This window comes from Sesamum indicum, linkage group LG1 (genome assembly GCF_000512975.1).
Source record: "Sesamum indicum cultivar Zhongzhi No. 13 linkage group LG1, S_indicum_v1.0, whole genome shotgun sequence".
Classification (NCBI taxonomy): Eukaryota; Viridiplantae; Streptophyta; class Magnoliopsida; order Lamiales; family Pedaliaceae; genus Sesamum; species Sesamum indicum.
Window position 1 is genome coordinate 10052928 of NC_026145.1, and position 15841 is coordinate 10068768.

The following is a 15841-nucleotide window of genomic DNA, read 5'->3' on the forward strand; positions in this document are numbered from 1 at the left end:
ATCAATGATTATTTCTAGTTGTAAAATTTATAATATCTTGAATATATATTTTTTCAATAAATATAATTTGAATAGCAATTTTTTATGTTAACTATGTATAATATTTTATTATTAAATAATGAGCATTTTCTCTTTGCAAATAAAAAAAAATAAAGTTCTTTAATATCCTAGAGAGAGAGAAAGAGAATGTGATTGTGTGTATAAGGATATTTTTGTCTAATTACATATTAATCTTACAGAGTTTAAAAGATTTTCCGAAAAAGAGAAATTTTAATTCTATTTTCAGAGTTTATAAAATTTAAAACATCTTATTTTGAGATTTTATAAACTCTTTAAAAAAAATTTGTCAAACACCTTTTTTGAGCTTATGAGTTCTCAAACATCTTATAAAATATTTTGAGAAACTTATAAGTTTGGGCAAACACCCTCTAAGTTGTGACAAAAGTTGTTTCAACTTGCAATGGATTTAGCATCGATTTTGCAACAGTCATATATATATTTATTATGTAATCGCCTCAATTTAAGCATGGTCGACGTGAAACCCGCCTCAATTTTGAGATGGAACACAACCCGCACTAAGATGGTCTATTTTTTAGGACAGGTTTTGGGACAACAAGTAACAAATCTTATTTTGCAGCAGGTTTTGATATGGTCAATCCGTCTCACAAAATGTTAATTGATTTTAAAGCACACGATGACATTGTCGGCCCAAATCCGTACCAATACCCATCCCAATTTGAGATGGATATTTTTCTTTCATCCCAAATAATAGTTTTTTTTTTTTCAATGATATATATACTAGTTAAATTATGATTGAACAGACTGACATGGATCCGAGTTCGCATTTGTAAAAGAGTTACATATACCATTGTTAAACCTAGTGTCCCATGATTCTTAAGAATAACCCTCAATTTCATGTCTAACAATTAAGTTAGCTAGGGATTGGTATTGTTGTTCTAGTAACAGGGAAAATTCTAATTAACTTATATCGGGTTTGATCGAATTTGAATGAATTATATGACAAGTTTAATATACTTGTTATATAATTGATGTCATTAATTAATAGACGTCATTAAATAAACAAATCTTATTAAAAATAACTTGTCCAAATTTGTGGTTTCTTTTTCTTTATTTGAATTTTATCTATGATACACATATTCAAGATGTTTCCTATTTCTCATGAATTTTGAATTTTATCTATGAAATCATGTGAAGTAAATCACTTGTGTTCTGAAAGTACACACTTAAGCCTTTCAAAAAAAATAAAAAAGAAAGTACACACTTAAGAATACTAACTTATATCATATCTTAATATCATTCATTCATATCAAATGTATGACAAGTCGTTTAGTAAGCATTTTGTAATTTGGAATAGCATTTATAACTATTTGTCCAATATTGATAATGTGATATAAGAAGTGAATCAAACAACTTTCATAAAATAGTAGCGATAATGTTGGAGCCAATATCGTTGGCGTTTAAATAAATCTTTTATTTTCGCTAGAATTGTCATTTTTTCATATTATTTTTTAGGAATCATGTAATAATTATTAATCCATATATCATATCTCTTTAGTCTTTTCTTTTACGAATTTGTTTCTAATTTAAGCACCGAACAATAGATATTAGTTATTTCTAAATATAATTTTTTGTATTTTATTCTCATTATTGAATGCAATAAAAAAGGTACATATGTTAAAACTAATGGAAATACTAGCTCGCGGTAGAGATTAAATGGTCGTTAACTTTGGCGCGAATTCTAGTATTTCAAAAACTCAAGCATCGGAAGGCAAATGCCATTAGGTTTTCTAATCTTCCTATATATGAATAACAACAAACTTGAATTTGGACTAAGAAATCAATAAGATGGACAATGGCTGAATTCACTCCATCTGAACAATGTTTGATGTTGGAGCATTGATGCTAAATAGATCCTTAAATTTGAAGCTGATATCATGAACAAAGATCTATCATCAACAAGACACAAAACCTTACTTAGGACAATTAAGGAACTCCAGTACTTGAAGCAAGAGGACATGGTACAACATACAGAAATCAAAGATAAAATGAAAAACATAAGACAATACAACAATATATACATTCCACTGATGAAACGGAAAGAAGAAAACCAAGTAACTAGAAAGCTTGCATAACATCTGCTCTCCAAACAATTCACTTAGCACCAAAACTCATGTCCGGGCAGAAAACCCCATCTTCCGTTGAGGGGAGGCTGAGATCATCGATTTTGCTGAACTCACCAACCAAGAAACCATTGTTGTCAACTACTTGCACACCATTCAGGAACCCAAATTTGGCTTCTTGATTTTCTGAAACCTTGTTTTCACCGAGACCTTCCTGATCTTTCACAGCATCGGCCTGGCTCGTCTCATTGGTCAAATCCGAGGTTTCATTTTCGAGAACTGAAAATGGGGAATCTTTGTCAGATGGTTTTTCAGTCGGAACCGTATCAAACCCTTGTTTCCCTTTCAGCTTCTCATCAATCTCTTTCTTCTTGGCAAGATACGCCCTGGAAGCCTGCTCAGGAGTCGCGAAAGTGCCCAGCCAAACCCGTTTTTTGATGATGGGATCCCTGATTTCAGAAGCGTATTTCCCCGATTTTCTCCTCCGCACCCCCACGAATTTCTTCCTCACAGCCGGCAACGGGGATTTCTCCGAGCCCACGAGCTTCTTTTCAGAAGAAACCTCGGAGGCAGAACCAGAACTCTTATTCACCGCATGAAGAACAATTTCAAGGGTTTTTTTCTTTTTTCCCTTTTTCTGGGTTGTATCGACTTCTTCATCCGAGGATGACTCAGTGGCGTCTGGATCAGAATACAAGATTCTAACCATTTTTATGGTGGGCGTGGGCGTCAGCTTTTCCATGGTTTTTTGGTTCATGTGTTTCTCGTAAACAACCAAGAAACATATAACAAGTTCAGTTGAGGTAGGGCGAGAGCTGGCTTCGACCCTATCTGACCTTGGAAATTAATCTTTTGATTCTCTAAGAAATAAAAACCTTAACTTATAAGACCACTAATTCAAAATTAGAGAATTAAATTGAACATTATCTGGAAATTAAGATTTTACGGAATGGAAATTCCAGATAAGATTATTCAGACCTCATCAATCTTTAATTTGCCCCCTCACATAATTACAATGCAACGTTAATATAATTTCAAAATTATTAAAAATAAGCAAAATCAAAGTATGTCATTTTTTATGCACAAGGACGTTATATTCAATAAAATTTAAAGATCAACAGGAAGAAAAAAAAAAAAAAAAAAGGTTTCCGGACAAGACAAAAGTGTTAGTTATTTCGTTTTTAGGTAGAGGGCGAACAAATAAAAGAAGATTATGAAAACCGTTAACGGTAATCGAGAATACACGATCTTAAGTTCGATTTTAAGTCGATACGGATAAAGACAATTTTACTAATAAGTTCTTTAAATTATTACTAATTTTGAACTTAAAATACATTGTTGCATATCCATTATTAATATTAACTAGTCGAATATGAAATATTTACAATATATCCTTCGTATTTCGATGTTTAAGATCAAAATTCAGTCTTTATCTAATTATCAGTATCATCATATTTATGACAATATTTATCTTGCAATTATTATTGTATCATTAATCTTCTAATTTATATTTACCACAATCTTATTGTAGCAATAACATTTTCACAGTATAACAATGTTATTATGAAATTCTGCAATAAGTTAAGGCTGTAATATAACATTTCTCCTATACATGACACCAAACTTTACTTTATATTAATCAAATCTAAAACATATCCTAGGTTCCAAACACTATAGAGTAAAACCTGGCATAGCAACAGCAATGGGCCATGGGGTATTACAAAATGAATAAGATATGGCAAAGACATGAGTTGGTCTCAGAGCCCATCTTCTCTGTTTGTCTGATTGGGTCATCCTGTCTAGGCCACTTACGGCTTAGCTGCAACATTCTTTAAGCCATCATAGTTTGAAACTAAATGTCAATCTCAACCTCAAACTCGAATCATCGTTTGAAATCTCCAAAATTAACATAAGCTTGGATCGGACAAGTTTTTACTTCTCGGCTTATTTAAAACATTATGTGTGGTTCGGGCTCGAGAGTAAAATGGTCGTGACATGTACTTTTATGATTGAGTAAATCTAAGGGGCATATGTGAGGGTTTAAAATAATTATCTATAAATTTATTGTTCAAAATAAGTTAAAAAATTAATATTTTTATTTTAAAACTCCTCTTTTTGAATTATTTAAATTAAGTTAATTTACAATTGTCTAACAACTTTTATAATTTATTAATAAAATTTTAAATAACAAGATGATTTACAGGCCCACATCCCAAATAATCTAACTTCAATTTTTTTAATTTTTTACTTTTGTTTTCAAATACTCTCAACTTTTATTACAACTTACAACGTTTATGATAACTAATTTTTAGCATAAATACATTGCAGATGGTTCTCCTGAGGTTTTTTATAATTATAAATATTTTTTCGTTGTTTGAAAATTACAAATGACCCCTTGAAATTAACGGTCATCTAACATACCCCTTACATTGTGCTGCCATGAGGAGCATTTGTTAGATGATTATTAATCTCAAAAAGTATTCGTAATTTTTGAAACAACGAAGAATTATTTATATATAATTATGACAAGTCTTAGAAAAACCTATTGCTACCCTAAAAATAAAGTTGTTGCAAGCATCCGCAAAAGGGTAATTGGTATGCAGGAATAGAATGGACATTCCCAAATCCATTCCTACATCTACGATTGGTATGTTTTAGGTTTAAAAATACTTATTCACATAAAATTCTTATTTTCTTATATAAGGGATTAGTCATTCACCGCTCCAAACATGTTATTAGTTATTCCCAACATATTGGGAATGAAAGTTATCTTATCTTCTTCTGTTTTTTATTTTATTTTTTTTATTATTTTAATATTTAGTTTTAATTATTCCTAAATTTAAGTACTTATCGTGTCTATTATTGAAAAAGACTTGTATATGTATGGTAATAAAAAAAAGTAATAATATTTATATTTAATTATTTTTATTAATTCAAAATATTTTTGTCACCTTGTATTGAAGGAATAATGATAGATGAGTACGATATGATTAAGTTCGATTTTAAGTCAATAAATTATTTTTTGCTTAAATAAATATAAATTTTCATATACATATATAATTGTTTATTAATGTCTTATAACCTTCTACAAGCGATTCATTGTTATACAATTGAGTTCCATATATTGTTCTATATATTAAATAAAATATGAATAAATAATTTTTTAAAAAAATACTAAAAAGGAAACTTTTTTTCATAAAATTAATTTAATTATATCACTAATTACTATTTCTAATTATCAATTATGTGAATGAAATTAACTAAAAAAATGATTCTATTATCTTTTAATTTATTGCGCATACAAATTATAGAAATACTACAATAATGTAATTCCTTGGATGTTCTTATTTGATATCTAAATTAATTTAATTCAATTCTTAGTTATGAATGCAACACCCAAAATTGCAACTTGCAATGCCAAAATTACTTTTCCGTACTAAATTGAAGTTGGGGACATGGAAAGATGGATAGTTTGAAAAGTATCAAAGGATTTGTTTCCATGCTCTCCTCCCTTCCAATATCCATATTCTATAGAGTTGCTAAACAACAAATTATAAACAACTCATTCTTCCTCTTTGTAAAACCAATAGAGCAAATATACATGGAAATTATTCAAAGCTAGCCGACCGATAATGATGTTTCAGCCAATCAAGACAAAGTCAGCCTATGATCACGGATTTAATTTTTTATTCGAGACCCCCAACTCTAATTTTATTCCGGATCGATTTATGTTAAATTTATATTAATATTATATTTATGTTAAAAATCTGAGGTATTTTTTACTAGAGCCGAATCGTCTAACCCACCAACCCGTAATGATAATCGTTGATGCTTTTCATTTACGGACTCCAGAGCTATACGTGGATCCTTATGGTCCAATGTAATTAAAGACCATCTGAACAAATCTAACGATTTGTATGATACTCATCCATATCGAGGATTGTAGGAGATGAAGCTATGGCACAAGACCCCCAACATAAACTTGGACGAGGTTGTTAGACTGTTGCTGATCACGACCAATATATGTAATTAATTTAGTGTAATTCAAGTAAAAAACAGGTTTACTGAAATGATAAGAAAATCTCAAGAAATTACTAAGATTTTTCTTGTGGACAAGAACATATGCGAAACCCGACATATTAATGACTTTGTTTACATGATGTTCTAATGGGCCAAATCAATCAACTCAAACCCACATGCTTTCAAGATTTTTTAAATTAGGAGTAGGAGTACTTCTGATCCACGTAACACCAAAATTCTTGATTTATATCACATAAATTACAACCAGTTTTTTTAATATTTAAAATTCATAAATATCACGTGATATTTCATAAAATTATTTAATTCTTATATGAGGGTTAGGAATTGTAAATTTTATTCTTGTTGTATTTTTTTTATTTTTAAAAAATTGAAAAAACTATAAAAAAATTTTGATAAATTATAAAAAAGTTATCTACTTGGTTCAAAAAAATAAAAGATTTTTTAAAGAAATAGATAATATTATAATTCATAATATGCACTGATCAAGTCACCACAAAAATTGGATGAAAACCTAACTAAAATTAGAAAACTTAAGCTAGTTGTTAGCTAGAGAACTGATAAAATCAAAGGAGTATTAATAATGTTTCAAATAATAAAAAAAATATTTATAATTATAACAATATTAAGAGAGCTCGTTGTAATTTATCATTTTATATCTAAAGGACGATACAATAACATGCAAGAACAATTATTAAGCCATTTAAATTTGACATTTTCACTAAATAGCACATATACTAAGAAACCCAACTGAGAATATAACATGAATACTTTCAACTTCAATAATCATATTATTTAATTATTACAGATATACAATAAAGTATATTACAGATTAAACTCATTTTTTTTTCCTAAACAAATTGATGTAGGACTAAATCAATTAAAGGGGTAATTTAAACTTTTTAAAATCAAGAACATAATATTTAAATGTTTTGAATCAATTTCCGAATAATAAAATTATTATTTTAGTCTTTTTTGCACTTTTGTGCGACGTCACAAACAGACATTAATTGCGATATAAATTAATATTTATGGAATAATTTGACCAATTCAATTGAAATAATATTAGGGACAATATAAGGTGGAATGTAAAAGCTGAAGACAGAAACCTAGCACGAGGCTTGACACTTTTGACAATTGTACTGTATACGCCTAACATGAATGTGAATTAATAATAGTAAATATTAGTGTGAAAAAACAGAGAAGTAACATGACATCAATAATCATATATAATTATGTCCTTATCTCTTTTTATCAAACTTTAAATGACATAATGAAGAGCAGCTGTAATGTTGTTTTTCTCAAGGAATAATGATATTACTCTGCCCACATTCTCCTCCCTCCCATCACTAAATTTGAGTCTCATATTTAGAATAAAATTTAATGAAAAATAATGGAGATGTTGATGTAATTATATATATAATTACTATGCCAACTATCATATATCTAAGCACGTATTAAACACTCTTGAGGCCATTAAAATATGATTAAATACTAATTTAATGAAAGTTCATAAAAGAATTTAAAATTGAAAACATGTAATTAAAAGATTACCATAGATTTGAATTTATGTTGGAATTATTAATATTTAATCAACATATGATGCGTAATTGTGTAATGAACTGTGTTATAATTAGAAAATAAAAAAAAAAAAGAAAAAGGGGCGAGGTCACAAATATTCGATAGGACTACAAGTATTAACTCCATATGCATTAAGAAATACTAGCTATCATGGCACATAATATTTGAGTGTATATATAAAAAATTTTAAAATAAAAGATCAATATATAATTAAAAGTAGATCAAGTTATTATATATAAAAGATGGTATGCAGCGGACCATTTTAAAAATAAAATTAGATATCGTGGAGTCATAACCGGTGATTTGTATGAAAAATATATATATAGTTTTAAATTAGTACAGAGGAGCAATTAAATGAAATGACAATAAATGAATAGGAAGAAGAAAAGGTAAAAAAGAGACATTAGAACATGAGAGGGTGGTGGGTGTGGTGTGTAGGTGTTGGCCACCATGCAAATGCAATGCATTAACCATTTACCATAATTCATATTTTCTGGCCCTCAAATCAGAACCCCACTCTGCCTCCAAACAGTTAACAAAAACAATAATTTTGACAATTATTAGTAAATTGAGTTGGGCCAAAGGCAAAGGCAACAAAAAAAAATTAAATGGAGTTGATTAATTCCAAGAAAGAAGCAACTGTCAAACACATTAAAGCAGTGTCAAAATTCTCACCAACCAACCCCCCAATTCCCATTCCCATTTAAAACCTCACACACCCACCCTCCCCTAAACTCTTGATTCTTCCACACTACTTTTTATTTATTTTTTTATTATTTATTCCGCTTTGGTTTTAGTTTATAAAAATGTAAGTTGAAACTATTGAAAATTATATAAGTAATTAAATGTGTTTTCAACACTGTATGCATGCAAGAAGTTTCAGTATGTTGAGGGAAAATGGGATACAGCTTGCATTGCAGATATTCTTTTATAGCTTCTCAAACCAAACATTGGCCCACACATACACACACATTCAGTAGAGTGGCATCTCCTCACCAAGCATATGAGAGTGGAGGTCAATTGAATGTTAATATGAAATTGGGTATGTCATTTTTCTTTCCAAGTAAAAAAGAAGGCAGAATGACTCATACATAGCATTATGAACAAATTTAGGATATATGAAATTATAAATACTCTTTTATTATTTAAAAAATTACAAATTCTTCAAAAAAAAGTCTGTTGTAATTTACACAAAAGCTTGTATTCATATGTAACTTAGAATCCCAACTATAAGATGAGATCCCTCCTGATTTTGAACTCTTGTAATAGATTTTAACGCCTGTTAAATGATGTTATTTGTTGATATCTTGAGTGCGCAAGCCCACCAGATAAAAAATCACAAAATACATTATTTAGAGAAAAATAAATAAATTAAATGAGGCAATTGAACTTAAACATCATCTCATGTTTAGACCAAAAACAGAAAGACGGGGATGAAGAAATAACTAGTAATAAAGACTCTGCTGCAACAGCTGAACCACTGACTGACTGGGCTTGAAGCCCCCTTGGACGGCTCTAATAGCACAAGAAAACCCAAAGGACTCTCCAAACTCCTAACAATACAAAGATGAAAGATGAACATCATCATCACATCCCTCACCACAAAATCCCTCTTAACAAACAAACAAATCACAAGAACATCTCAGAACTGAATTGTCCAGTTCTTCATAACACTCAACTTAATAAATACCAAGACTCATAAAAAACCTACTAGCTGCAAAACTTATGGGCATGCTATGTTGAGGGTTGCTCCACTCATCAGGGTTGGTGCATCATCCATCCAGGCAAACGCTTCGTTGCAAGCATCAAGATCAAAATCAAAGTCAAAATCGGGCAATGCACCAGGATTATCACCATCATCGAACCCACATATTGGGAGATCATCGAATCCATCCACAAAATCATCCAGTGAAGGGGCAAAATCACCACCTGCCACAAGAGAATGAAGTTCCATATCCAAATCTAACTCTTCTCCAATTTGTGCCAGTGCCATCAGTTCTTCATCCATTAGTCCAGTATCAGCTACTGTTACTTCCTGCTCGACAACATTAGCCTCCGCGGATGCATCAATAGGCTTCTCATCCTCACATTTAACATTAACAGCCGAGGTCAATGAATCCAATTCAAGAACTGATGATGGAGAAGTGTGTGAAGTGAGTGAGACAGCGCTCCCACTGGAATCCTCAGATACACAAAGAGCAGCATCATTTTGCTGCTTCAGGTTCTCAGTTGGTTTAGAAACCACAACAGAACAAACAGGTGTATCATTCTCATCATTCGAGCTCTTTTCAGATGAGAAGTCCGTGCTATTAGCCAATGCCTCGAATTCCAGCCGTTTCAATTCATAAGCTCTCGACGCCTCCTCAGCGGTATTGTAAGTACCCAACCAGACCCTCTTATGCTGAATAGGATCCCGTATTTCAGCAGCCCATTTGCCCCATTTGCGCTGGCGAACGCCTCTGTATTTCCCTGTAACCGGGCTCGGCTTGCTTTCAATCAAGGGAAGAACCCTTTTCTTCTTGGAGCTTTTCTCACCATTGTTGCTATCCTGAACTGAACTCTCGGATTCAGTGGATTTTGATACTCGAGTCGGCTCACCAATAGGCAAACAAACTTCATGGATGATGCGCTTGACCTTCTTCTCTCTCACTTCCTCATCATCGGATGAGTCGGTAGCATCAGGGTCGTTGCAAATAATCCGGACTTTCCTCATAGGTCTACTTGGTTCAGGCTTAAACTTTTGCTTTCTGCTTATAGTTTCTTTATTCAAAGGAACTGGCTTTCGAGGCTCTGGCATGATTTTTCACAGTTAAAACTACTCCAAAACCCCTCAAAAGAATACCCAAGAAATTGTACCCTCCAAAGTAATAAATCAATCAAACAACAAAGGCAAAGAAACGATGGAAATGAAGATCAAAGGGCTTCAACCAATGAGTAATTAAGTGAGAGGACCTCTCAGGAACAAGAAAAGATTTAATAGCCGATTTATGTGATAACCCCCAAAACAAACGACTCCAGAACAAGTCCTGCAACAACACAAAACAGAAGAACCACAATAATTACAACCAAGTATACAACAGATCGGCTCATGAAAACACTAAAACCACCCATAAAACCTGTCAGAACAATGGAGAAAACACAAGGATGCAAAAAAAAAAACATAAAAAAGAACAAAACACATAAGGGTTTAAGGAAGCAAGGTTTTTTACCTTTTGGGCCTCAAACGCATCGAAACAGTCGGGAAGAAAGTGAGGTTGCTCTGCTGGAGGGCGCAGCAGAGGGATCTTGGCATGCAGTTAACAGATGATGAAGAGACTAATGAGAAACAGAGCTTCAACGGAGCCCCAAACGCAACAGCCAAATCAAAACTTGCCGACATAAAATCTCTTGCTCTAAACCCCCTTATCTCAGAAAGCCTCCTCCTTTTCTTCTCAACTCTTCAGAAAATAAAAAAAACCAGAGCACCCGAAGAAGAGAAAAGAGAAATCGAATCAGATACAACCTATTTATAGAGTGTAAAGATAAACGTTATATGCCTATCTATCTATCTATCAAGAACCAACCAAGTAGAAACACTCTGAAGAACGTAGAAAAGGGATTAGGAATCAATGGTTATGATTTCTTCACAACATACAACATGACAAAAGATCAGACTTCTGGTACTATCGAAAAACAAGCAGAAACCAACAGTTGATATAGACCTCTTCTACTACTAGCAAATGAAGAGAAATAAAGGGCACTCAAGTGTGTAAATATAGAGTGCAAAAAGTGGACTATCAGACCCAGAAACAACAGTTGTGTTGTATTAATTTCTTTTCTTTTATTTCACAACACCACCACCATCAATTTGACTGACCAAGAACGCAAATCCCAAGGCCAGTGAAGATGAAAAAATAAAAAATTATAAACATCACCAGAAAATATCATGGGTAGCCATCGAAAATCTGAAACAAATCAAATTAAAAAAAAGAAAAACAATTAACTAGTTACATACAGACATACGTATGTCTATACGCTTTTGCCACACCTGCTTTGTTTTATTTCTTGTTTCTCACTCTCTTCTTCTGCCCTTTTCCGCCCTTATGGGTCCTTTTCTCACCCACCCACTGTGTGTCTGTCTCTGCGTGGCTTTTCGTCTGCCTGCTGCTGTTACAAATGGGTTTTCTGGGATTCACTTTTCCCTATGCGGTCAAAATGGGCTTTCTGTGGGGGTGTATATATACTGTAGATATACGTAGAGATTTTGTGTATACGTATTTGGGGTAAGCCGGTTAATGAATGATGAGCTGGCAATGCACATCCATGGAGCATGACATCGGCCCCATCTTTCATTTCATGCATATCATGCCATCCCATGGTTGGTAAAAGATACTTATGCTGTTGGGCATCGCACCTTACTCTCTCTCACACTGCGCGTGACACTCACGAGCCAATGAAATTGACTCATTGTGGGGAGTATGTGTCACGCGATGACGCTAAGCGTGGAGTTCAAGTGTTGGGGCGTTACCCTGTTGCTAGTAATGCTGCGATCCGGCAACGTAGGCGTTTCTGACTTCTGGTAGTCGACTACAGCTAATTTGTTAAAGAATTTGGGCTTTGGTTGGGAGATATTTACAGTTGTGCCACTGTGAAACTTGACCATCAAGTTAAGTTATTACAATATGGAAAGAAATTGTTGTTTAAGCGTATACAATATACATGGAAGATGATGACAGCCCACTACTTTCCTTTGCATTTCTCTTTTCTTTTTTTCTTGGTTAAGTATAGATTTTATTCCCTTTTTCCCTTTGGTTTCTTTCCTTTTTTGAGCCCTTAGACCAACGAGTAACACAACCTTTTTCTCAATTAAATTTCCACAAGATAAGTTTCACTAATTGTTGAATTTATTTTAATTTTGTAACCTATTTTTATTTGTATTTTTTTATACGATAAAATTCGTTGAATAATTAAAATTTGATAGACATTATGGCTTCCTGCTACGTGTCTAATATATCATCAATTTTGGCTAATGGGTATTTCTTTTTCACAATCATCCGATTCAATTGGAAATGATTAATATACAACTTGATACTATCACCCTTTTTTTTTTACAAACAACATTGGTGCTCCTTTATATAAAATACTTGGTTTAACAAATTATTTCTCCAACAATTCTTCTATTTTTTCATTGATTTCTGTTGTTGCTTCCTTTGTCTGGCTGTCAGTTACCAATCACGTAATTACGACATAACTAATTCATTTCTAAAACAACGCAATCAATCTGCATGTAGTATGGCACCATTCACTATCGCCAGATAAAATCTAATTATAAATGACTCTTAGGGTTTGCAGCGTGTTCATTGTGTCTTACATCCTATAAGAAAATCATATAGAAGGCCATAAATTGGATTATATTTTTCTATAATGGACAAAATATCAAAGTAGAAAAATAATGTGATGTTATCATTTTGATAGATTTCATCATTAATATGTTGTAAAATTTTCTATTTGACAATGCAATAGCAGAATCAAATAGAGCTAATGCCTAGAAATTCTTGGCATCTTGCTTTGCACTTTGGCATCTACCTAACTATTCAGTACAACTAGTTTTCCAAATGCTATATTATTTTATAAATGTGAAATATGGGTAAGTATCTGAATTTTATATGTTAGGGTTTCTATTTTAGTTGAGGATCAAGTATTTAATATTAGGATTGCACAGACCATTTCATGAGCATAATAATAATAATAATAATAATAATAATAATAATAAGTTGATGTGTCTCATTCAATGTCTTCTTCATTTTTATAATTTTTAAGGTCAAAATATTATTCGTGTCTAGTCTAGAGACGGGGAATAGACAACAAAATCCCCATATATTTTTTTATTAAATTAATAATTACATCTCAAGTAGGTGGCCAATTCTTTATATCACGTCCAATATGGACAATAATAATTATTATTATTATGGGACGATACTTGACCTTATTATCAATAATAAAATATACTATAAACATAGGAACCATGCTTCCTGCAAACATAATGAAGACACCATGCCATGTCATGCACAATGTGCATCTCCCACTCTCATTCCATTTTCCTTTTAATTATAATATCTGACGATAAAAAAATATGAATATAAACTCAAAAGTTCAAGTCATATGGTTATTGGCAATTAAATTATTTTGCTAGACCATCACATTATTGCAACTTTGTGATGATATATAAAATTACGAATTCTTGGTAAAAAAAGATCATGTTTAGATGCAAATAAATAAAGATATATTCACAACAAAAGAAAACATAATGGTTAAATAAATGATAATATTATTTCAATTATTAACCAAACTTTATAAAAATGTTTAATGAAAAATAGTACCACATTGTTGTGTTTGGTCAATTTTTGAAGTTGGAAGGCACAGCCAGAGCCACAGCAAACAGTGGTACGACAAAGTGTGGGAATTTATAGCATTTTAAAACTGGAGCATTGATAGATTACACGGCGGATCTTTGGCAAACACAATAATAAAAGCACACAGGCCATCCACATATCACGTGATTCTGTTTGCATCTTTCTAGCAGTTGCGAATCTTACGTCTCAGAGCTTTCCACGTCGGCAGAGCCGCAGTATTTGTCCTGTCCCCTCACCGCAACCAATCCGTACCCCCTCCCCACTGTAGCCACACCTACAGGACTCACCCACTCCCACACCACCCACTGCGCACTAGGTATTTCATTATCGTCGTCTCACGTGATCTCTCCATATATCATACCATTCATGCATTGCCAGGTCACGTGACATTCCTTGTACGTGTATACGTACGTGTGTATATTAAAGTATATGTATTTTTACCTTTTTATAAAGTGTATACCAAGAGACTGAGAGTGCGCATTTTCCTTTTATTGTTTAATTAATAATTTTGTAAAGAGTAATGTTATGCTTTTACTTCTTTTTAAAGAAAAAGGTTTATTTTGTCTTTGGTAATGGATCTCATCTTTTTCTTTTTATACAGATGGACTATTAAAATTATTAAATAATACATTATTTGAATTAATCGTCTTGTCCCCAATTGCTTTTTTATTTAAATTGTTTTCTTTTTATTTTAATTAATTTATATATATTACGTGTATAAAATTTTTTCATAATTAAAAATAGATAATTTATTTTTGTATATGTTTCGTGTATTTGTTAAATATAATTTAAAATAAAAAAAATTTGATCCAATGTGAATCACAAGTCTTAGGATGAAAATTAAAAAGTCCTAATCGTATTTGAACAATTTTCATTAGAAATGGTGATAGAGAGTAAAATTTTTCACATGTAAAAAGTAATATTTACAAAATTTAAAGAAGATAAACGTTATAAATCTTAGATAGAAACATAGAATAATTTTAATTTGAAAGTCTGGATACATAGTATTATTATGATTTGGGATTATTATTATACAATTGTAAAATAGATTGACTCATGAAAATAATAATTTAGTTTATGAAAAAAATTATTTTAACTCAACAGAACTTTATTGTTTTTCATATCCAACGTATTTTTATGTAAAAATGACTATTTATTGAAATTATTCAACTGAGTTGTTATTTATATGTATTGAATTTTCTAATCGATTTAAAAAGATTTGAAGGATTTTTGTATTGCATTTAATAAAATAATGTGTGCGGGGAATCAACTCGCCGTTACTAATTAATATAAAAGTGAAAGGCCTTTTTTATTCATAAATGATGATTTTTGATACTGTGATACTGAATTTTTTATTGAATGGATTATTCTTAATTTAAATTTATTTTATTATTTATTTATTTTTACAAAATATATTGTATATATCTATTTTAAATTATAAAATATTATTGATAAAAAAGTATATGTATGGTTGCATAAAAAGCTTTACAAGTAGTGTTATTGTGAAACCATCATCATGGTGAGCAGGTCATGTGCATACCTGGTACATGTAGCATGGGCATCATGTATGCAATTATTTGATGTACTATGTATGGTCATGAATGCCAACCGAATTGGGCGGTTTTAAGAGAGAGAGAGAGAGAGAGGAGGGAAAGTAGGGTACGCAAGTTGGGGGGGGGCGAGGGATTG

At 31.7% G+C, this 15841-nt stretch overlaps 2 protein-coding genes across 2 annotated transcripts; both read right to left on the reverse strand.

The window, feature by feature from the left end:
- On the reverse strand, nucleotides 2173-2883 carry LOC105161018 (ethylene-responsive transcription factor ERF118-like). Its single transcript, XM_011078573.2, has one exon. It carries the CDS (start codon nucleotides 2881-2883, stop codon nucleotides 2173-2175), a length of 711 nt encoding a protein of 236 aa, XP_011076875.2.
- On the reverse strand, nucleotides 9145-11941 carry LOC105161026 (ethylene-responsive transcription factor ERF118). The gene is made up of 3 exons (XM_011078594.2): nucleotides 11788-11941; nucleotides 10970-11197; nucleotides 9145-10786 (listed from the first exon to the last, which is right to left on the reverse strand). Exon 3 carries the CDS (start codon nucleotides 10555-10557, stop codon nucleotides 9484-9486), a length of 1074 nt encoding a protein of 357 aa, XP_011076896.1. The 5' UTR covers nucleotides 10558-10786; nucleotides 10970-11197; nucleotides 11788-11941; the 3' UTR covers nucleotides 9145-9483.

What these genes read in the sequence shown, in the direction of transcription:
- LOC105161018 (XM_011078573.2), bottom strand. Translation starts at nt 2,883, where the DNA reads ATGGAAAAGCTGACGCCCACGCCCACCATAAAAATGGTTAGAATCTTG.
- LOC105161026 (XM_011078594.2), bottom strand. Translation starts at nt 10,557, where the DNA reads ATGCCAGAGCCTCGAAAGCCAGTTCCTTTGAATAAAGAAACTATAAGC.